Source organism: Salminus brasiliensis, chromosome 14 (genome assembly GCF_030463535.1).
Source record: "Salminus brasiliensis chromosome 14, fSalBra1.hap2, whole genome shotgun sequence".
Classification (NCBI taxonomy): Eukaryota; Metazoa; Chordata; class Actinopteri; order Characiformes; family Bryconidae; genus Salminus; species Salminus brasiliensis.
The window spans coordinates 29,908,225-29,931,813 of NC_132891.1; the positions used below are offsets into that span (position 1 = coordinate 29,908,225).

Sequence of the window (23,589 nt, forward strand, 5' to 3'; positions counted from 1 at the left end):
AAAATGACCCTATAACTGTACTTGTATTTGTATTTGTACTTGTATTTCTGTACTTGTGTTTTAAAGTAGTTCCAAAATGATCAAATAGTTCAAAATAGTTCAGTAATATTAATAGAATGAACTAGGAATGGATCAATGGTGTTATTTAAAGAACTATATATTACTTTATTGTAGCTCACAAACAACCGATAGTGGTTATCATGTAGTCCTATAATAGCGCTATCGTAGAATAATAGCCCTAATATGCTGTAGTTTTTCATGATGTAATATAGGTATTATTTTAAAGCAGTAGAAATAATAATCCAGTTTAATTGCTTGTGGGTACAATATCAATAACTATCCATCATCCGAAGTCAAGAACAAGGCAAATGCATAATTAAATATATGAATTATAAATAAATATATTCATATAATAAATGATTTCATTTAAATACATTCATTGTTTTTTGGTTTCAGAATAGTTACACATAACTGATAGTAATTACTGAGTAACAACAACCCTTAAGGGTCAGCATTACTATTGTAATAACTACAGAGCTCAGATATTAGTTGTTTAGTTGTTCACAGCATGTTAATATAATAACCTTAATAATATTAATAACCTAATAATAATAATAATAATAACCCTGTATGATTAGGTCTGTGGTAGGATGTCAACACACATAAACTGAAAGGGAAGCTCCTACTGTAGATCCACTGGTCAGACCAGACTGCATTTTAAACCCCCCCCCCCTTCTTTAATGTTGCCCAACAGGCTGTGCAACTGAGTGCCTCATCGCTGTGAGATTCTTTCTCTCTATTACACTCTCTCAGACACTAAGCAAAAATCACACCCACAGAAAGTTTCCTGTGTAGGGGGGTGGCTCTAGGACCCAGTGACACGAAGAGTGACACGGACAGAGCAAGTCATAAAGAGACAGGAGAGAGAGAGAGAGAGAGAGAGAGAGAGAGAGAGAGAGAGAGAGAGAGAGGGAACTGAAGAAAGGTAGCAGCAAAGTGAAAGAGACCAGGAGAAACAGAACAAGTGAAAGAGTGAGTGAGAGAGAGAGACCCAGCAAGAGACAGAGAAACAGAGAGAGAGAGAGACAGAGATGAAGACCACAGTGATATTTTTAATCTGACCACAGAAGCTGTTGACTGCCACCGCCACTGCTTCCGTGATGACAGCTCATCTAGAAATTGAAGCGCTCAGTTCCTCAAGCCTGGGGCCACTGCTCAGCCATCGAGCGCTGCAAGAGACAGAGGAGAGACAGAGCCAGAGACTGGGAGGAGGAGAAGACAGGGAAAGGGCTAATTGACAGGAAGAGGGAGAGAAGAAAAGACAGAGAGAAAGATAGAGAGGCAAGTAAGAGAGAGAAACAGGTAGGTAGGTTGGTAGGTCCCCAGCCAGGAAGCCCCCCCATCCCCCATTCTGCTCTGGGACATGACGGTGGGCCCTGGTGGGACATCTAAGCTATGGACCAGCAGGCTCAACTTCTGAGGCGCTTTCTGGCTCTGTTTGCCAGCAAGGAGGCAGTGGAGGGAGACGGGGAAAGCGGCTTCAGTGCCGAATTCTTGGTGAGTCCGTACGTCAGTCTGTCCTTTAACCCGTTTGTTGTCTGAAGGGTGACCCCTCTTGAAAATGACTCGCCACTAAGTTTAACAGCGGACAAAACGATTTTTTTTTTCACGTAGAGAAAGTGAAAACGTCATTTGACCCTTAGGATAAAGGGAAGACTACACAAGGGTTAAAAGTGTCTTCCTTTACTCAAGTATCTATATTTGAGAAGTCATCATGTCCAAAGGTCCTGCTAGTTTGAGACAGTGCATATTGTACAGTTAGGTCTTTAGGGACATTTAGTGTGAAAAGTCGGATTCGTCTGCTCGTTTCTTTTTCAAACTGCTGCTAAAAGCATGTGCAACTCTTACAGGCTTAAAGGAGCGTAGAGGTTATTGGCATCAGGTGAAAAAATCTGTGAGGTTAGACCTTATTCCAGAGCTCGGATTGTCCAAATCTAAGAACAAATCTAAGGCTGTATTGCTTTCCCCTTACAAAAAAAACTCATATCTCCGAAAACAACATTTTCACAGAAGTGAATATAGATTTTTTACAGAAATTATATATATATATATATATATATATATATATATATATATATATATATATATATATATACATACATTACAGAAGTTCTTAATTTCCAAAGTAGGTTAATGTAATTGAAGCCACTATATGTATGATTATAATAATTATTCAATTTATAAAAGTGAATAAAAAGTATAAAAAGGATCAAACTTGAAAACAACATAAAAATGCAATGGTTTTATTATGACAGCAACTCTAGTATATATATAAAATATGTATATGCATATGGTGTGCATATATATGAGGAAAGCATTGTAGGGTAGTGTATACCAGCCTCAACAATAGTAAAGAAAAGAATTCAGCAAAAGCAAAATGGAGTCTATATAATGGAGCTGGCCAGCAAGCAGAGCAGTTACAGTGGCTGAAGTGTCTTAATATAGACTTCCTCTTTTCACCGCTGTCTCGGTGTGAGAGCTCTGACGAAAAGAGAACTAAGCCTTCTCTTTCCATATCTCGATTCTAGGGTCTTGCAGTCTGTTTTGAGTAGCCGAGTGCCGGTGTGTCAACCCAGAAGCCAGTATTTCCACATAGGCATTTTCAACTCTTTTAAATAATAATGCATGTTTCATCAAACGTAGTTGTATATTAGGTCAATTTAACACAAGTTTACATTTTTATAATGGTAAGCTAGAAACGACTTCATGTGGTTTTGCGAAGCAGTCTGGGTTGATTTTTACAATTTGAATGAATGTCATGGCAGTAGTGCACTGGAGTAGGCTGGAGTAAACAACATAGGACTTCAATAGAAAAAAGAATTGGTGCACAAGTTTTCATTTTTGAAAGGTGTCTGGAATTAAAACTAGATCAAACTTGTACATACAGAATAAAAAATACATAAAATCCATCTAAAGTATTCATTCAGTGCTTTTAAAAGATCCAACATGGCTGGGCAAAGGCCTCCTAACTATCTGTTGGTGATCATGATTGACTAAAGCTGGTAGCTTTTCTGAGCCCACATAAAAAGGGTTTGCTTGACAGCACTCATTGGATTGACCAACACCCAGTACAATGGCAAAGTGGAAGAAGCTCAGTGCAGATGTGAGTTGGATGATTGTGGATGGGCTCTTCCATGTGGATAGAGCCATTTCCATGAACTGCAGATTTCAAGATCATCAGTTCAAACAACTGTATGTAAGTTATTTGGAGGTGTAGCAATTATGCCCAGATCTGACAGAAAACCCAAATTGTCATCTTCAGCTGAGAGAAACGGTCTGGTACAACCCAAGAACCAACAAGGTACAGGTTACATAGCCATGGGCCGAGAGGCTGCAGTACCAATTCTTAACCTTCAAGCTTGACTAAAGTTTGCAGTTGATCACATGGACAAAGTAAAGATGAAAGTTTTATGATCAGATGGGGCAAAAACTGTTGTTGTTTTTAGGGGTAAAAATGAAACATTCAATCCAAAAAACACTGCACCAACTGTTAAGCATGGTAGTGGTAGTGTCATACGCTAGAACTGGTACATTGCACAAAGTGGACTGGATAATAAAGAGGGAGAACTACCTCAGAATTCTTCAGCATAACCTCAAACTATTAGCTAGATGATTGAAACTTGGACACAACTGGGAGTTTCAGCAGGACAATGACCCCAAACACAATTCTAAAGTGGTTGTGGAATGGATGAATTGGGCTACCATTAGGTCCTGACCTCAAACCAGTTAAGAATATCTGGACTGTGTTTCATATTTAATTAAACTCTAACAATTTTGCCAGGAAGAGTGATCAAATAGCCACCCAGGACTCTGGCAGGAGCTTGTTGATGGCTACCAGGAGGCTCTGGACAAGGTGCAACTTGCTAAGGGGCATTACACCAGCTATGGTGTGCTGAATATATCATTATGTTAATTTCAGAGAACCCTCAAAAATGAATTATTCTTGTTTTATAATTGTATTAAAGATGTATGTTGTCACTCTCATGCACCAGAAATAGAACAGTTTCAAGAAAGCCTAATATTGCCATGACGTTAATATCTACGATGAGTGCATGTTAACATCCAACCACAACTGCATTACTATTTTGATATCTGGAATGCTAAAAGTATCTCCCTGCTCTCTTTCTCTGCAAAAAACACTTTGTTAGATTTCCCTATTGAATGAATTCCCCTTTACAAAAATGTTCTCTCAGCTAAGAGAAGCTGTTAGTTGCATTGTTGGTTTCACATTGGAGCTACAAAGATAGGGCGCTAACACCAAATCAGTTAGCAACGTGCCAGGATATCATATGCTCGCTTCAAACCTCATCAAAGTTGTTATGTAATCTTAAATAGACTTGTTTATGTGGTTTCTGACATTGCAATGCATAAAAATCATCTAGGGTTTACAGTTCTGCAGAACATATTTTGGCTAAAAGCTTGGGTAGTGTTTAGCCAAGCCGCTACTAGCTAACAGCTGAACTCCACTGACTTTTATTTGTGTTAGCATTGCGTGATTGGAGTCTAGCAAGGCTATGAGGCCTCCACATTCAGTAGGTCTGCCACTGGGAGCAGATTGTTCAGTTCCTGTACCTCAATGTAAAATGTAGTATCGGATTTCGAACATGAACAGTGTGAAAAAAGCTTTTTTTGCAGTTTTCACATATATTTCAGTAATGCCTGAACAAGAACAGCCGACCCGTTAGGAATTCTTTACGGCACGTCTTTACTGTTGTACACTGTAAGAATACCCAATAACAACAACAGTAATAAACACTGGTCTATCAGGGTGTTTAGCTCAGCAGATAGGAAGAGGATAGCGGCTGCCACCAGCGGTGCAGTGGCTTCTTGCTCATTGTTTTCTGGGTGGTCCACTAGTGGTTAAGAAGAGTTTTATACAAAATGCCATTCATTTTCCACACACCATACACTTTACTTTACTTGTCTTCTTTGCTTACCTTATATATTTATTTACCCATTCATTCAGCCTTCTGTATTGATTTTTCATTGAACATTTTAACATAATTTTTCAAAATATATATATAATCACTGTCCAATGAAAAACATGTATCTCCGAAATGGAGACAAGACTTTACAGAACAAGGCAAGATCTTAACTTTTAATGGAAGTTAATGTAAAATAACTTTTGAGTTTATTCCAAGTAATTTAGAGCATTTCATTTGGTCCATTCATTCAGAATATTTTTTACTTAGTGTACATAGTTAGCTACAGGGTTCAAACCATGGAGAAAAAAAAATGCACCACATGTTTTTTATTGAACTGCAGCGATATACTAAAAACACACTTTGGGACAGTTCCCCAGACAGGGACTAAGCCTAGTCTTTGACTACACAGAATTGTACACAGAAAGTGACCTTAACGTTAAACGTGAAGTACGGTTCAGCATAGCTTGAACAGACTGATATTCCAAGATAAATTAGCATTACAAATGAACACTAAACAAAGCTATGCTCTTGATATAAACTGACTAGCTAAGAGATGATAATCTTACCAAGTGGTTATCTGTCTGCTGATGTCTGTTGATGCATGTCTTCACCTGGAGCATCTTTTTAGAGTGTTGCGTGGCTTCTTTCAGCGGTTCATCAGGTTTGTTAGAGCAGCGTGCCGCTGCCCTCAGAACCGCTGCCCTTTATTATATTGGCAAGACAGATGTGACAAACCGAGTACAACATTTCAGTGAAATATTTTCTGAGGCCTTTGCTGTTGTAATGTCTGAATTGTTTATCTGTATTATTTGTTCAAAATGCAATGGTGTGCTAATCTGAGGGTAGACCAGCAGTGACATACAGTATTTGCTTGCTAGTTTGGTATTTGAGTTTAATAAAGCTAGTAAAAGCGCCTAGTATTGTAACTTAGTATTTTCAGGTTGAACAATTATGTAAAACCTTTCTATCTCCATTTTTACATTTTTTTTTTACTTTTTGGCAATTGTTCTTTGAATTGTGCCAATTACATGATGAATGGACCAATTGAAATGATCCAAAATAAATATATTTTTACATGGTTTTCCACTGAAAATTAAGAACATTTTCCTTTCACCTGCAAAGTTGTCAATTATGATTTATTTTTTGCACAACAGCAGTTATATATAGCATATATACTGTGCATAAGTTTTAGACACCTGTGAAAATTAGATTTATAGTTCTCATCCAACACCTGGTTTGGTAAATCAGTGCTTAATGATGGTAAATCAGGTGAGCTGCTGATGGAATTGAACACATCCATGCACTGGCTGGGCTTGGGGGTGTCCAAGAAAAATATGGACCCAAGCTTTGTTCTTCAGACTAGCTCACAAGATCTCAACCCCTTTCTTCAGAATGAGAAACTCTTCTTTCATTTGAACTGTATTTATGTTTACCTGCATCTGTTCTAATGTGATCTGGAGTTTTTTATCAGCAAATACATACGTCATATTGCTAAGAGAAATTATTTTACTTTTGTAACTTTGTAAAAACGTTTGCATATGTCACGCAAAAACCAACTTTCTTAACTTTCAGTGGGAGACAATGTAAGAAGGCATTCATCACAGACGATATTTTAACACAATAAAGAACATCTTTCAGATTTGCATTACGTCAAAAAGAGGAACTGCAAAAATCAAGAACGTTTTTTTGCATATATGTTATACGTATAAGCGTATGTGCAGGAGAGTGTGTAGGCATTAGCGTGTATTTCTGGAACCTTTGTGAGAGTATACATGCAAAGATCTACGGATATGCTGTATGGCCGTTAAAGCGTGGTGTATTTATGGTAGGTCGGATCTTGGGTGGGTGAGTTTATTCTATTGCAGTTTGGGGTCCAAATAATCATTTTACATAATTAAGCAATAGAGCATGATTTGGAAATAGTAAAATAAAAGGCAGTCAAATTTAAACTCTATACCAGGACTGCCCAAAAAAAGTTTGACGTTTGACTTTGGCCTGCCAGAAAGTTACCCAAATCCCATTCTGTTACCCAGTGAAAAAATCCATTTCAACTATATCTAACTTATCAAAATCCTAATTTCCTTTTAGTTCATGTAATATTTTAGCAAGAAAATGTTTTAATTTGAAATGTATTTACCTTCTTTACTTGTATATTGGTTTTGCCATTTCGGCCCTTAGCCCATCAAGACAAAAAGTTCGTGTTCAACTGCTCAAATATATGGAAAAAAGTGTTATTACAAACTTGAAAAGAAATGGCCGAAACTATTACATTTTTTTATGTTATTTTACATTATTTAACATTATTTTACATTTTTTAATTAATAGCCCCACCAGTTGTGTGTAATAAGCCTTTCTGTGTTAAGAGGTTAATAGCGTTGTATTATTCACACCCCCCCCAAGTTAACAGAGGAGTGGCACCTCTGTGATGTCTGAAGTCACTTCCTTACTTGTGAAAAGCGCTCTGTGGTCTAGGCAACAGGCCTCAAGCTGAAGGCAGTCTGTACCAGAGCTGGAGCGGATCTGGTGCTCCTTCAGAAGGCTGGGTTGAGCCTTTGCCAGAAGGACATCCTGTCGGCCAGGGGCAGCTGTTCGGCCCCTCATTCACTTGAAGAGAGCTCTTTTTCTCTTAGGCATGCATGTCTGTGTGGGCCCTGTGCCCGTTAGCGCTAGAGCAATAGCCCTAGCGAAACTGAGCGACACTAAAAACTGCAGATTGCTGTAAAGAATGATGCATTCAGTCATAAATAATGTCCAAATGTTTACAGACAGTCCTTCTAGTGTATGCATTCAGCTACTCTAAGTTGCACCCATTGCTGACACAGATGTGCAAATGCGCACACATAGCTCGTCTAGTCCATGTAGGCAGGTATTGCCAATAAAACGTGACTCTCTGGAGCAGATAAACCTGAACCTGCTGTCACCATTCCTAATGTCAGGTGTTGGCTAGAGGGGTATAAAGCCCCCCCAGCACAGTGGAACTTTCTTTCACTCTGTTCTTCAATGGTCAGGACCCCACAGGACCACCACAGAGCAGATATTATTTGGGTCATGCTCTGCGCTGCAGTGACACAGACATGACAGTAGCATGTTAATGTGTGTTGCGTCACTGCTGGACCGAGAATAGTACCCAGCCAATATCCAGCCAACAGCATCCTATGGGCAGCATTTTGTGACCACTGATGTAGGTCCAACACAAACTGTGCAGCAACATATGAGCTTCATCTTACATCTATAAGCTGGACTAACAAGGTAGGAGTGTGTAATAGAGTGAACACTGAGTGGACACGGTGTTTAAACACTCCAACAGCACTGCTGTGTCTGATCCCCTCAACAACACACACTACTACTAACAAACCTCCATCATGTTAGTGACACTGCTTCAGTGCTGACCCAAATAAGACCTGCTCTGTGGTGGTCTCTCGCTGTCTCTCAATATATATATATATATATATATATATATATCTATTGTGTATTCGGGTCAGCTTGTGTGCTGACCAGATAAAGGCCTTACATCCCAGTAAAGCAGTTTTAAGGTCAACCCATAAATAGTATGTTTATTTAAGGAGGTGTTTCGTTCCTTTAGATGGTGAACTGATGTCTCTTGAAAGTAAGGAAATCTAATGTGGCCAAAGCGCATTCCGTCAGTTCCTCTGTTCATGAGGACCTGCTCATAAAAAGGAAATGAACACGCAGTTTAATGAGATACTCCTTTTTTACAATCAAGCCACCCCTGACGCACTGCTGCCGCTGAATGTGATGTGGCTTCTCATTATGGTTGTATGTCTACGTCTTGGATTTGGGTGTTGATTCAGAACCCCCTGTGAAAGTGGCTCAAATCGAATTTGGAAAGATCTGATTTGTGTGTTCATGCAGCTCTGAAAAAATGTATTTATGGCAATGGCTGGAAAAGTGCAAAATTCAGTACTTTTACGGTACCGACTGAATACTAACAAGAACGTTTTGACCTGGCACCTAGGATGGCCAGATTATAGAGGTAGGCAGTGCTATCAGAGCCATCTGGCCCCAGACTTTGCCACAGTGCCCCACCCTCTTTCAATTCATGGTTTAAAAAAAGAAATTGTTCAAAAATGGTTCAGCTAGTGTTACAAAAAGTGAAGGTGTTGGAATTGCCATTGTTATCGTTGTCAGTATTCTCAAAAAGGTACCCAGCACGATTTGTGCCTTATGGCTTAAAATGTATGGATACATTCATTGTCAAAATACAGAATGAGGAACAAACAACCCTCAGTGTTCCTTTCAGCCAACAATGCAGAACATCTTCCCTAATCTTCGCTTCGTCTGGCTGCAATCTCACTGAACCAGTTCTCTTGAAGTCTCAAAATACTCACATAGGTTGAGAGTTTCTAACTATCATGGCCCTAAGCCTACTGCACTTTACTCCTTACACAGCAGAAAACAGTGAAACCATCTGAAGCATGAGACATGACCCCTGTGCAAGCTTTGTAAATGTTCCATGGTGACGGCTCAGCGTGGATTTTAAAGATGCGCTCAGACGTTCTCATTGCGTACAAGTAAGCTGTGGTCGGAAAGTTATCTATTACGATGGTCTCTGTTTCATGGGCAAGATAATTTGAGGGGAAACTGATTGCTTTCAGAGGCATGCATAAACATACACACACTCACTCACTCACTTACACACACACACAAACCCTCAACCCAGCTTCCTTTCACATAGTGGGCTTGCTGTTGTCTCGTTTCATCAAGGTTGCAGGTATAAAAAACCCTACCTCACCTACTCATTTCATGCTTGTGATTTCTCATTACTCAGTCCTATATTCTCTATGGTCTTTCTGTCTCAGAAACTCAAGAGGCAGTCCACCAAATACCGCACAGAGAAGACCTACCCTACCAAGGCCGCTGAGAAGCAGGAGAATGTGAAGAAGAACCGCTACAAGGACATTGTTCCATGTGGGTGAAACATGATGCTTGAACTTCCTGATGGACGGTCACTGAGACGTCAACGCTGTTGAGTCTGGCTGCACATATCTCTGACAGTCTGTGACACTGTATTTATCAAGGAGACATTACTGATGACTTGTGTTTTTCCACAGTCGACCATACCAGAGTGAAGCTTTCTCTGAGCACGTCCAAAAATGACACCGATTACATCAATGCTAACTTTATTAAGGTAAGTAAGTTGCCTAGGCAGTAACTTATTGCTCCTACCAGTACATCTGTCTACTGTTCCCTGTATAATCATTGCAGGAGTAGCATACGAATACTTTGCAGACAGGTGTAAAAAGCCTTACTGTATATCAGCATATCTTAGCAAGTGAAATCCTCTTAAATGCAGGCAAAATATTAAATATTCATGTAGTAATGTAAGATGTATTCATTTATTTCATTACTTCATTACTTATTTGTGAGTTTATCTACTAGTGTCTTATTCTATTGGCAGACCATTCTCTCTCTCTCTTTCTCTCTCTCTCTCTCTCTATATATATATATATATATATATATATATATACAAATATATATAATGTATTTATATTTATATTATATAATAATATTATTATAATAATTTAGCCATTGTCAAAAGTAATGCTTGTACAACTAAAATATCTTGCAGTGGAACAAGATACTTTTAGTTACTTAAAACAAGTGAAAAAAATAATAATATTAAAATATTCTTACAACAATGCAAAAAAACTGAAATAGCTTAGATTTAACAGAATATATTTTTAACAGGATATTATTTGTGAGTGTAAAAAAACTAATAATTATAATAATAATCACTTCACAATAATCAGTTAAAGGTTAAAGGTCTTTTAAGCCTTTGAAAGGTTCTTCACACTCACACATCTCATCACATCACATCTCACATCACATGGTTCTTCTGGAGCCAAAAGTGGTTCTTCTGTGGCCTTGCACTTGTAGCATTGGGTGTTAGGTGTGAAATTTAGATTCAGCAAAAACATCAACAGAACTAATCATCATGTTGTTTGTTCTGACTGCGCTTGGTCCCAATCACCACCTCATTTATTCTGAGACCTCCCTGACTGTAATTGGTCCTAATCACTATCTTGCTTGTTTTGAGGCCTCCCCCTGACTCTGACTGCTCCTAATCATATTAACACAGGAATTTATTGACTTTGTTAAAACACCATCCAATGAAAGTTCTAACCACTGCTATGATTGTAGGGGGTTTTGGGCCCGAGAGCATACATTGCAACCCAGGGACCGCTCCCGAACACTGTTGTGGACTTCTGGAGGATGCTATGGGAATACAATGTGCAGGTGGGCAGTTAGCAACTGTTTGACATGTACAACATTTTGCTGGATGGGATGCAATTGCGTGTAAGAAAGAAAATGCTCTAATGAAACTATCTGGCAGCATCTCTGCAGGATATGTACCTCGTCAGAAGTGTTTATTGGGTATCTGTTAGAAACGAAGCATTTTAACCACAACCCAGTGACAAATCATGCTCTTCACCATCTTTCTCTTTCTCATAAACACTCGTTTTCTCCTTCTCCTCAGATCATTGTGATGGCATGCAGGGAGTTTGAAATGGGAAAGGTAATGCTGAACATTTGTAAAGTTGTTTTAGAATGTAATTGACTTGTTCAGCCTGTATTGCCTCTATAGGAGTGTGACTCTTCAAACCACTAACACTCAACAACTATGAGCTTCTCTAAGGAGCTAGCCGAGAAAAAGAAAATGAAGCTAACTAATGCTACAAAGCAGGCTAAAAAAAAGATATTAACCCACTTCCAGCTCACATTTTACACTGTCTGTTTAAATATCATTAGGAACTGGGGGACTGTAGATACTGTCCAGAAACACAAAGCAAAACCTCCATATGACAGCAAAGGATCTTCAGGAAGGTTTAGCTAACGGGAGTGGTGATGCACTGTTCTACTGTGCAGCATGGAGGAGCCTGCACATAAAAAAAGGCTTCAGAAAGCATAACCAGTTTGCAATAGGCATTTATTATACGGACAAAAGTATTGGGACATCTGCTCAGTCATTGTTCCTTCTGAAAGTAAGGGTATTGAAAAAGAGAGTTTATCCTGCGTTTGTTGGAGTAACTGTTCTTACTGTCCCTGGAATCCATAATTAGGGTGCCATTTGAATCCCCTTGATATTACATTTACCAATATATATTTAAAGGGAAAGGCCTGCGTTTGGAATATTTTTTTTTGCTGAAAAAAAAAAAACATCAACCCCGTTACTTTTAACCCTGTTATTCATTTAAGCCATTATTGCCATTGCATAATGAGCAATATTGCTCCTGAGATGGGTGAGTTTGCGTATATGGATAAGAACACTGCCCTTCCTTTGGCAGACTAGGATTCAGTTACTCAAATGGGCAAGCGCACCATGCTACACTAATAAGAATCCATGTATTTGCAGTTTGAATGCTGTTATATAAAATAGTCTGCTCTGAAATTTGTGTTTATGTTCATTTTTTACTTAAAAAATTAACAAAATGTCTTTTGAACAGGGCTGTCAAACTTTTGCGTAATATCATATATAATATTTCCATTTGTTTTGCATTTTTCTTGAACCTAAGTAAAATTCAAGCATTCTGTCTTCCACATCCCATTCATTTCAGCATGGCAGGCTTTTAAACTAAGCGCGTGTATGCAGCGGTAAGCTGTGTATACCGGGGCATGAAAACTGATGGTTATCATACCATGTGCATATACTTAATACTGGTACTTCCAACAGAGAATCCCACTAATTCATTATTATCATTATTATTCAGTTTATTTTATATTAATTATTTAATTGATTAATGGAGAAAATATCAATCAACAATATCAATTCATCATAAAGATAAAAGAAGAATCGTTATCAACAACAGTGAGGAAAACAGTTATCATAGCGTGAAAACCTCATGCCACTGCAACCCACTTGTCTAACCATTTATTATATCAGTCTGAACCTGCGTCTGAATTCTTTTGCAGAAAAAGTGCGAGCGCTACTGGCCCGAGTCTAAGGTGGATGCATTTGTGTGTGAACCTTTCACCATACGCTGTGTGAGTGACACTTCCTCCTTTGCTCACACCACACTTCCTGTCCTTTTATAATGAACTGCTTTGAGCACCACCACCCAAAGACATGGTCTAGGTTTTTTTGTTCCCTCAGTACAGCTAATATCAAAGCTTCTGTCATCTTCCCATGAAAAAAGAATTAAAGAAAGAGGAAATTCTGCATTTTGTTCCACCAGTGGGGCGTGCTGAGAATAGCTGGGTGTAGTTATGGGCCTGTGTGGGGTTGAGTGCTGATAAGACATGTCTGATGTTCTGATGAGATGTTCTAAAGTGTTTTGGTTGCCTCTCATGCAGGAATATGAGGAGAACAAGGGCGACTATCTGACAAGGATCCTGAGGGTGACATTTAATAAAGTGAGTAAAAGGGTTTGAGGTGTTGGAGCTATGACGTTTCAGATAAAAGCACTGACTCAGATGCAATGATAATGAGAAAGAGAACCATTTACAGAGATTAAATGATTTAGTGAGTCCACAGTAAAATATGAACATAAAGTCCAGCATAGGTTCCCAATTATTGACCTGAAGCACCCCTGCCCTGTACATTTAGTTATTTCCCCTACTCTACACCTAAAAAAAAGATTTGTAATCAAGGATATTACAAAACATTGATCCTGCTTTTTTTATTTTAGAGTAACTGTCTCTATTGTCTAAGAAAAGCTTCAATTAGCCCTTGGAGCATTGCTGTGAGAATTTGATTGCATTCAGTGACAAGAACAGTAGTGAGGTCAGAGTGTTAAATGGCCAAGATCCCATCTCATCCCTATCTCCTCAGTTCATGACAAAAGTACTTGATGGAGCTCCACCACCATCATTCCAAAGAACACAGGCCCATTGCTCAACAGCTCAATGCTGGGGGCCTTATACCCCTCTAGCCCACACCTGGCATTAGGCATGGTGCCAGTAGGTTCATGTTTATCTGCTGCAGGTGGTGCTGTGTTGTGCTCAACAATGGGTGTAAATGTGTGAATAGTGTATGTGAGTATGTACCTTTATTCTCTTTATTTATAACTATGTATAGCTATCTCTTTATAAAACCAAAAGTGGTTCTTCTGTGGCATCACTTTGCCAGTATGTCTGAAATGGTATAATGCAGCACAGTGCAGTGTCCTTCACAACAGAACATCTGCATTTGGAATATTCCAATTTTCCAATTCCAATAAGTCCAAATGTTTAACAAGGAGGTACATCCTACAAATCTTCCTTAAGATCATGGGATGTCCTTTTTATTTTTGATCTTAGATTCTGTGTTGAAAATAATAAAATGCTAAGAGATACAAGTAAAACATGGCAACCCCATAATGAAAAGACCAAATTAAGCCCATATAAGTGGTTGTGAAGAGCATAGAAACACTAAAATGAAAAGAACAGGTACTCCTGCACTACAATTTAGAACCGCTACACTAGGGCAATCCACACTACTCCCTGTTTCCATTAGTTCTGTTATTCCTCTGCAATGCTCGATAGTTTGGTAAACATTACTCATGTAATCCTGTTTCCCCGGCAGTCGTCACGAACCCTGAAGCAGCTGCACTACATGAACTGGCCAGACCACGGAGTACCTGACTCCATCCCCCCCATCCTGGAGCTGCTGCAAGAAATGCGAGTGCACCAGGAGCACGAGGACGTGCCCATCTGCATCCACTGCAGGTGACCGACCCACAAGTTCTTGTTGAATACTGGTGGAAAAGCAGGCCCAAGGAAGGCTGAGGCTCAGAACAGGAATAAAATGTCCCAGTTTGGACGTTACACAAGAGGCAGACGCTCTGTCTGCCCTTTTAAGGTTTGGCCCTAAACACTGTGTTGAAGTTACACAGGAAGTGCATGTAGGTGGTTGACCAACAACACAAACACTTTAAAACACAGGGCTCTGGCAACAAAGTCCCGGGTCTTGGGCAAAAAAGCGTCTGTGCATAAAGGGCAGAGGTCTAACCTGTGGTGCAATGCTTCAGAACATGAACAGTACTCTGACATAGGATATAGTGCTTCAGAACATTCTCAGAAGTTTAAAGTTTGGGGTAAAATGCTTTAAAACATAAACAGTAATCCAACCTTTATTGACTGAGCAGGAATCTAAAATGGGATTCGATGCTTTAGAAAATTAGCAAGCATCTAAAATCATTGGTAGGAGTCTAACCGGGTTTACAGTGTATTAGAACATTAACAAGAATATAAAATGAGGAACAATACATCACAACATGAGTAGGTGTCTAACTTAGGGTACAGCGTATTAGAATATTAGCAGGAATCCAAAATGAGGAACAATATATCAGAACGTTAATATGGGTACAGTGTTTTAGGAAATTAGCAGGAATCTAAACTGGGATGCAATGCTGCAGAACATCATCAAGCTATAATCAAACCAGGGTTAATAACTACCAGTAGCTACCTGCTGATAATGCTTTAGAACAGTAGCAGGAATCTAACCGGGGCTACAGTGTTTTAGAACATTAGCAGGAATCTTTATGCAAGAAAGTCAAAGAAACATTGATTACATTGACTAATTGTCACACAGATTCCTAATTTCCAGCCTTAGCCTCCCTGTTTCTGCTGGACTGATATGGCCTGAGGGCATCCAATAGGCATCCAAATCGAAGCCATTTCAGATTGAACCCATCAATGCCAGTCTCTGTTAGTACCACATATGGTTGTGTGCATTTTGTCAACACTGGAGGCTGTATAGAGGTGATCTATTAGCATGGCACAACAGACACTGTCCACAAGCCTCTTTTTGAACTGGCAGAAGCCAGCTGTGGTTCTCTACAGATGGATAGGCAAATCTTTGGTCATTTATGCAATGACAACGCATTGGTGACTAGCGCAGAAATTATGCACTATAACATTACCACAGGAACAGGGCTTAGAGAGCTTGTAGACTTTCTACAAATAGCATTTATTATTGGTCTTTATTTTTACGGCCTCCTATGAAGTACCGGCACATGCTGAAATTGTTAAAAAACTGCCCTCTTTACTCTACCACTGCATTCTACTGATTCATGAGCAAGTGTCACAAGATCAAGCCATGATATCACTCTTACTTAACGCAAAATCTAAGGGAGTGCAGCATGTTTTGACTGCCCTCTCAATCTCTGCTTTTTTGCAGTGCTGGCTGTGGAAGGACAGGGGCCCTCTGCGCCATTGATTACACTTGGAACCTACTGAAAAGACAAGTAAGTGCTGCCCCTGGAGACCCTGTCACTGTCACTATTTCATTTCAGAGTATGTTATAATATGTGTGATGTGCATATTGACATAAACATCTCCTGTTTTGGAGGTAAGTAGACACCAGGTTGTAAATGACAATGTTTAATTCAGTCAGGGTTTGCTATCTCGATGTGGTTTCCAAGGATTAATGTGCCATGGGTTGTTGACCTATGTCTAGATAATCCCAGAGAACTTCAGTATCTACGACCTGGTCCAAGATATGAGGACACAGAGGCCATCAGTTGTTCAAACTAAGGTAACAGCACACTTCATCTTTTCTCATTGAAATGTCATTCTATGGACATTGTTACATACTTTACACATAAAGCCATTAACAATACACATAAATAAGAACAATAAAGGAGTCACACTGTTGAGTTTCCTTGTTTTGGTCTCTTTCCTCCTATAGGAGCAGTATGAACTGGTGTATAGAACAATTAAATTCCTGTTCGAGAGCTATCTGCAAATGATAGAGCCAACCTCAAACCAAAAAGAGGTGAGACCACAAATGTATTAAGCTGTTAGTGGTAAATGAGGAGCTTCTCCTTTCAACATATATATTCAATTCATTGTTACAAAGTATCCAGACTCCCCCTTCCATTAAAGAGCCAGTCTATAGAAGGCACAATTGCTGTATTATAGGACTCATAAGTGGCTGGACACAAGCCCAAGATCACCATGTGCAATGCCATGGTAAATGGCATAAAGAACCGTTACAAATTTGACAAACAAATTAAATAGTACAGAACAGAGTATCATTTCCTAAACAGACCTAGTCAGACAACATCAGGACCTCCTGCCCTGTGGCATCAGGGAATCAAACATCTGCAGCATTTTTCTAAGATCTAGTGTAAAGCCTTCCAGATGAGTAGGCACCCTAGAAAGCAAGCATGTTGATACTTTATTTGGACGTGCATAAGTATGTATGTTAGGTACTAATTAATTAATGTGTCTTAATTCTGCGAAGGAACTTATGTCATATTTAACCGTTATCAGGAATTTGCTAAAAGAAAAGAAAAAGATCACAAGTGCAACTCAGAGCACAGTTCCTTTTTGCATACATAGTCTTTGAACCATTTAAAAATGTATTTTAACACATCAGGTCCCATCAGCCCCGTCACCCATCCCTGAAGACAGCGATAGTGACAGTGAGTTTGCAGACCTCATTGACCTGGTGTCAGAGCCCACGGCTTCTGCCATGGAGAACAGCCTGCAGTTATTCTCTGAGCACAGGTAAGGTAGATCTTATGCAGATCCCGTTACTGTAGCTCTTTCACTCACTCAGAACACAATAAACTAACCTGGTCGAATCTGTCATCTTCATAGGTATTCCAGAAAGGAAATTCCTATGGAAGTGTCCAACCATATTGCACCGAATGTCTTTGCACAGCAACTGCCCGTTTCACCACCACTTAGCCCCCTGGTCCTTGCCCCCAAGGACTCTTCAACAGATGCGTTCAGTGCCATGACGGACTGGACCACATCTATAACAGCCCCAAAGCTCGCTGCCACAGAAACTGCACTGTGGCAAACAGACTTTGGACACTACTTGGCCCAAATGCCTGATCCTCTAATGAGGCCCCGAAGTGATGCTCTGAGTATGATTAAACCTCTACGGACACAGGAGCCTAGCCCAAAACCTTTAGACCAGGCAGTGATAAACAGTACCATCTCGGCTGTTGCTCCACACCAACCGCCACCAATACAGAAGCCCATTCGGAACCAGAAGCCTCTGGAACAGGCAGTGACAAACAATGCTGTCTCTGCTGTAGCGCCACCCCAACCACCACCTGTACAGAAGCCTATCCGAAGCCAGAGTTCTCTGGAACAGATTATGATGAACAATGCTGTTCCTACTGTAGCCTCACACCAACCAACTCCAGCACAGATGCCCATCCCAAGCCAGAGGCCTCTGGAACAGGCAGTGATGAACAATGCTGCCTTGGCTGTATTACCACACCACACACCACCAGTGCTGCAACTTAACCCAAGCCACAGGCCTCCAGACCAGACAGGGATGAACAGCGCCGCACCTTCTTTAGGTCACCCCCAGCCTCCTCAGATAAACGCTGCCTGTCTTACTGTGGAGGACCCATATTTTGGCCCAGACTCCCCAAAATCCTCAGACAGTTTCTATGCTTCAGCAGAAAATATACTTGCCGTGGATAAGTGGACTCAAAACCCTTGTTTCAGTGGGCCTATTTTGACTCTTAATGACCAGCCTCTTGAATTACCAACACAAGGGGAAAATGCAGGTCAGAATACAGTCATCAAATTCATTAAAAAACTATTTATCACAACAGTAAGCTCAATTTATTCCTGTAGGACAATCATATGATTATTATAAGTACAACTAAACATAAATACAGCAACAACAACAATAAAAAAAACAAGAATCCCATATTTTCAGTAAGGTCATTGACCACTTTATGTATGTATTTGTTTAGTTTCTCCAGCAGTTTAACTGATTTACTTTAGTGAAGGACTGGGTAGATAACCTGGGTATTGGTTTGTAACTGTAAACACTGAGCTTACTTTAGGAAGGCGTTAGAAATGGTTAAACTATGTAAACAAGTGAACAAGAACAACAGTCCTTTGTTGTCCATGCCAGTCCTTTAAGTCCTGTAAAGGTTCTACAAAATGTTCTATACCAATTATAAACCTTCCTTAGCAGCATACATCCTAGTCAAGACACATTAACAAGAAGGCTAAAATGGCTAATAATGCTTTTTGTGACCAGGTCTACCCATGCCTTCATCTGATGAAAGAAAGTCCTCCACCAGTTCATCTGAAGAAAGTCCTCCACCTTTACCAGAGAGAACCCCCGAATCCTACATTATGGCTGATGAAGGTAAGTTGGGAAGCTGTGCTCGCTTCTATGTTTGTCACCTTTTATGCACTCAAAACCGTGGTGTTTTGCTTGTTCTTTGTGGCCTTCTGGTGAGAAAAATGTAATCACCCCTTGTGTGACCCTGAGCCAGTGGTAGGAGTAGGTTTAGATGTCAGAATATTTTTGTAAACAGTGAAAAACGCAGCATGTCAGTGTATGTCAATGATCCAGCACTCAAAGAGCACAAGAGGTTTGTAGGTAGAGTTTAGCCTAGTGTAAAGTGTGCTGATAAACATCATTTGGATGCTATGTCAGGGAGAGGATATCCAGCATAGTGGAAGATAAGTATAATGCAACATAAGCAATGACCCGGTGTTTGGAATCACATGCCACCAGTAAGACATATAAAGGGTGGCATTGTGCCGCAGCAGGTTGTGTGTGGGCTGCAAGGGGCCTGGGGTTGTGGGTTCACCCTGGTCTCAGTCTGTGAGGAGTTTAGTATTTTCTCCCTGGGCCTGTGTGGGTGTCTTCCCACCTGTCAAAAAAACACATGATTGAGTGCCCTGCATGCAGTTAGCACAATGCTAACGGATAGCTACAGCCGTGGTCCTGGCATAAAAGTCGATATACAGTCTCAAAGTCATGAACATAGTCCAGCACATCAGCTTACAACACAGAAACCCTGCGGTTCGCTTTGAAATGTTTGCCTTGCGAAGGTAGCACTAGATTTCACTAAGCGAGCCGGCCCATGCTAATGCCGTGGTACAAAAGTTGGACAACCCGCAAGGGGGTCGTGCTAATGCTGGGGTATCTCTGTTGTACACTAACGATCTATGCACTTAAACAATGCAAAAATGGTACAACTATTCTTGTACTTATAGATACAGTATCCACCGTTTTCTGTACTGGAAATATAAAGACCCCGGATCTTGTGGAACAAAGATATGAATGTAGATATGGAGACACTCGACCATGGACGCCCACGCCATTAAGTCCTTCCACTGAACAGTTTTGTTGCCCCAAGTGCGGTTAGCTAACCGTGCTGAGAAAACTGCTCCGTGCTGAAGCGTGTCCGTGTGGAAAAGCCACCAGAACGGTTACCCTCTGTGTTCAAAAACAAAGCGACCTATGACTGAATGGTCATAGCCCACTGACACTTTGAAGCTCCCTAAGTGCAGAAGATGGTAGTGGTGTTAAGCAGTAATAGTGTTTAGTAGCACACTCTGCTCTCTGTACATGTTGTGCATCTGCCGTTGCTTCATTCTCTAGCTAGGCATAATGAATACACATGTAAAGCATGCTCCTGTTTTCACCTGAGCTTTATATTCAGTGATGCATCACAATTGTGGTGAAACTGCTGCCTGCAATCCTGCATTTGTTCTAAAAACAGGCTTTGTAATGTCTTAATTAAACTCTCTATAAAAAAAAACACAAACCAGTGGAGGTTAAGGGGAAAGAAAGCGGTGCGTACTGCATTGTTTGGAATGAAATTCCTCAGAGCAAACACGCAGTGTCCTTTTTCACTTCCTTTCATTTGCAGCATAATTTTCGGTTCATGTAAGCAAGACAATGGATTTAAGTCTCATTTCCCATTGGCATTCACAAATGGCCGACCCTGTTAGCTTAATCTTAATGCATCCAATCCCTTATTTAAAAATCAAAGCGCTACATGGGGACCTTTGGGCGATGCCATACGAACCACTTTCAGTTCCATTTATTTTCTCATTCAATTTTTTTCAAATATACAGTACTGTGCAAAGATGCACCCCCAGTGCTTAGTTCAACTGTGTTCGATTCCTTCCCCTTCTCACCTGATTTAACACCATTAAGCACTGATTTACCAAACCAGGTGTTGGATGATACACTATATGGACAAAAGCATTGGGACACCTGCTCATGTTTTGGTTTTCTTCCAAAATCAAGGGTTTTAAAAAAGAGTGGATCCTGTTTTTGTTGGAGTAACTGTCTCTACTGTCCAGGGATGAAGGCTTAGTGTAGTAGTAGTGAGGTCAGGATGGAGGAGGTCAGGATCACCACCCCACCCCATCCCCAACTCCTCAACCAATCCCAAAAGTATTGGATGGAGCACCATCTATCATTCCAGAGAACACAGTTCCACTGCTCCACAGCTCAGTGCTAGGGGGGCTTTAGGTATGGTGCCAGTGTCATGTTTATCTACTCCAGATAAAGAAGCGGTACTTTTCTACAGGAACTGGACAAGCTGTGTGTGTGTGTGTGTGTGTGTGTGTGTGTGTGCAATTGCACATCTGTGTCAGCAATGAGTGTAACCTAAAGTAGCTTAGCTATAAATAATACTAGCCTTAGATGAGAACTTGGGAGATGTTTTAATGAACACAGTGATCTAAAACTTTTTTATATGAATGTTGTTTGTATTTATTCTATATTACTGTTTTACTGAGCAAGTAAACACTTACTGCCCAGATAAGGAGCTTTCAAAGGTGCCTTAAACCTTTACATAGTACAGTATGTGTAACGAACATTTTAAAGGTTGTAGGAAGTCAATGTAAAGGTTCTTCACTGTGATTTTTCCATGGCATCACTCCAAGATACCTTTAAGCACTGTTATTTTTTAAATGAAATGGTAGTAGTGGATTCATATGGATGTGTAGATAAATGTGACATCTTCTGACTTCTCTCCACAGACAAGACTTTGGTCACCCAGAGTTTGATGGTGGTCATCCCATCCACTACTTCCTCTGTGGAGACGGTCAATGGAGGTAAGTAGTTAAAAAACATGTGCAGTTACTTTATGCATCTTACTTTGGCACCTTAACTGCCAACAGTTAATTTATTTACCTTAAAAAACACTCTTTAAAAAAGGTGCTCTTTAAACGATTCCATAAAAGCACCATTTTTGGTTTCATAAGGAACCACATTTATAAAAGAAATATGTGTAAGAACTTTTTTGATGGTTTAAAGGTTCTTTACCAATTTAAAGGCTTGTAATACTCACAGCTCCAAAAGTGGTTCTTAAATTGCATCACTCAAAGAACCCTTTGAGAATGAATGGTAGTAGTGGATCCACATGAGTGTGAGGATGAGTGTGACATCTTAAGACTTGTGTCTTTTAGCCACGGAAAAGCCTTTGGTCAGCCAGAGTTTGACGGTGGTCATCCCATCCAGTAGTTCCTCTGAGATGGTCAATGGAGGTTAGTATCTAAAAACACATGTAGCACCTTGAGACCTGAAAGTAACCTTACACACCTTGTGGGTGTGATCGAAGCAGTAACAGTGCTATTTCTCTGCAGAAAGCCCTCCCTCTCCAGCACCCCCTCTGCCTGAGAGAACTCCAGAGTCTTATGAAATGGCCACTGATGAAGGTAAGATAGTAAGCGATCATTTAACACACTAAATGCTCTTAAAGATACTGATGCTGTGAAATGTGAAAAGGAACCTTAAAGGGGGATTCATCTGGTTGTTATTTTCAACATTTCTGCATAATTAAATGGCTGTTAATGTGTAAACAAAGTCATTCACAGTAGATTTGTGTCTGTTCAGCTGTTCGATTCTATAGAAACTACCAATTCGGAATATTTAAAATGAAAAATAGTGACCAAAGATAACTTTTTTTTATTTACCCCATTTTACCATTTTACACATTACATATACAGTGGTGCAAAAAGGTATTTAGTCAGCCACTGATTGTGTAAGTTCTCCTGCTTAGAAAGATGAGAGGTCTGTAATTTTCATCATAGGTACACTTCAACTATGAGAGACAAAATGAGAAAAAAATACAGGAAATCACATTGTAGGACTTTTTTATTTGTAAATTATGGGGGAAAATAAGTATTTGGTCAATAACAAAAGTTCACCTCAATACTCTCTCATCTTTCTAAGTAGGAGAAATTGCACAATCAGTGGCTGACTAAATACATTTTTCCCCACTGTAAACCTCTGGTTAGCTCCATAAAATGCTATAAAGGTTATTGGTGGTTTTGGATAATAAATAAAATGCCAAAATTTGTGCCTATATATATATGAGTTTCTCTACAATTCATCGCTTCAGACAGATCCACTTCATGTCCATGACTTTGCGTCCATGGTAGTGACTAAATTATGCAGAAACTCTGTATATGTCGGTCAGCACTTCAGCTCTTATATATCTATAAGTTACATATGACTTATTTCAAGATTTCCTGGTGGTCGTCAAATCATTCATTGTGTAGGTATTTAGTAATAAGAAGAAGAAGAAGAAAAAGCTTGCAGTTTAAACTCATTCAGCTTGCTGATTACTAAAAGGTCTGTACATCTGCTTGTCTTCTAATAGATTTAGTACAGAATGCAGTGCAAGAAAATCCCCAGCAAACTGTGCACAGGGTTGGAAAATCCTTGGAATGGTCTGGGATTTCAAACACAGACTCCGACATTAAGAGAACCTGGTCCAGGAGCAAGGTGAGCAGTTTCTGGTATTTACATGCACATGCTGATAATGAGCCATTTGAATAGGCCTCCTGTGTAGACATATAAGCCTCTGAACACAGTCCTGTGTGCCATGTTTAGTGAGCTTTTACTAAGTTGGATGTTAAACGTCTA

The 23,589-nt window shown here is 39.8% G+C and overlaps 1 protein-coding gene across 2 annotated transcripts in view; it reads left to right on the forward strand.

Moving 5' to 3' along the window:
- Window positions 1-970: 970 nt before the first annotated feature.
- ptpn22 (protein tyrosine phosphatase non-receptor type 22) overlaps window positions 971-23,589 on the forward strand; it is a 33,396-nt gene continuing 10,777 nt past the window's right edge. For both annotated transcript variants that reach the window (XM_072696155.1, XM_072696156.1), the window contains exons 1-18: window positions 971-1,557; window positions 9,806-9,914; window positions 10,058-10,134; window positions 11,148-11,243; window positions 11,485-11,523; window positions 12,918-12,989; window positions 13,299-13,358; window positions 14,509-14,651; window positions 16,105-16,171; window positions 16,384-16,461; window positions 16,615-16,701; window positions 17,308-17,438; window positions 17,532-18,460; window positions 18,946-19,056; window positions 21,699-21,773; window positions 22,128-22,205; window positions 22,305-22,376; window positions 23,324-23,448. In XM_072696155.1, coding sequence (XP_072552256.1) covers window positions 1,456-1,557; window positions 9,806-9,914; window positions 10,058-10,134; window positions 11,148-11,243; window positions 11,485-11,523; window positions 12,918-12,989; window positions 13,299-13,358; window positions 14,509-14,651; window positions 16,105-16,171; window positions 16,384-16,461; window positions 16,615-16,701; window positions 17,308-17,438; window positions 17,532-18,460; window positions 18,946-19,056; window positions 21,699-21,773; window positions 22,128-22,205; window positions 22,305-22,376; window positions 23,324-23,448 — 2,451 coding nt within the window. In that variant the 5' untranslated portion in view covers window positions 971-1,455. The remainder of the gene's footprint in view (window positions 1,558-9,805; window positions 9,915-10,057; window positions 10,135-11,147; window positions 11,244-11,484; window positions 11,524-12,917; window positions 12,990-13,298; window positions 13,359-14,508; window positions 14,652-16,104; window positions 16,172-16,383; window positions 16,462-16,614; window positions 16,702-17,307; window positions 17,439-17,531; window positions 18,461-18,945; window positions 19,057-21,698; window positions 21,774-22,127; window positions 22,206-22,304; window positions 22,377-23,323; window positions 23,449-23,589) is intronic.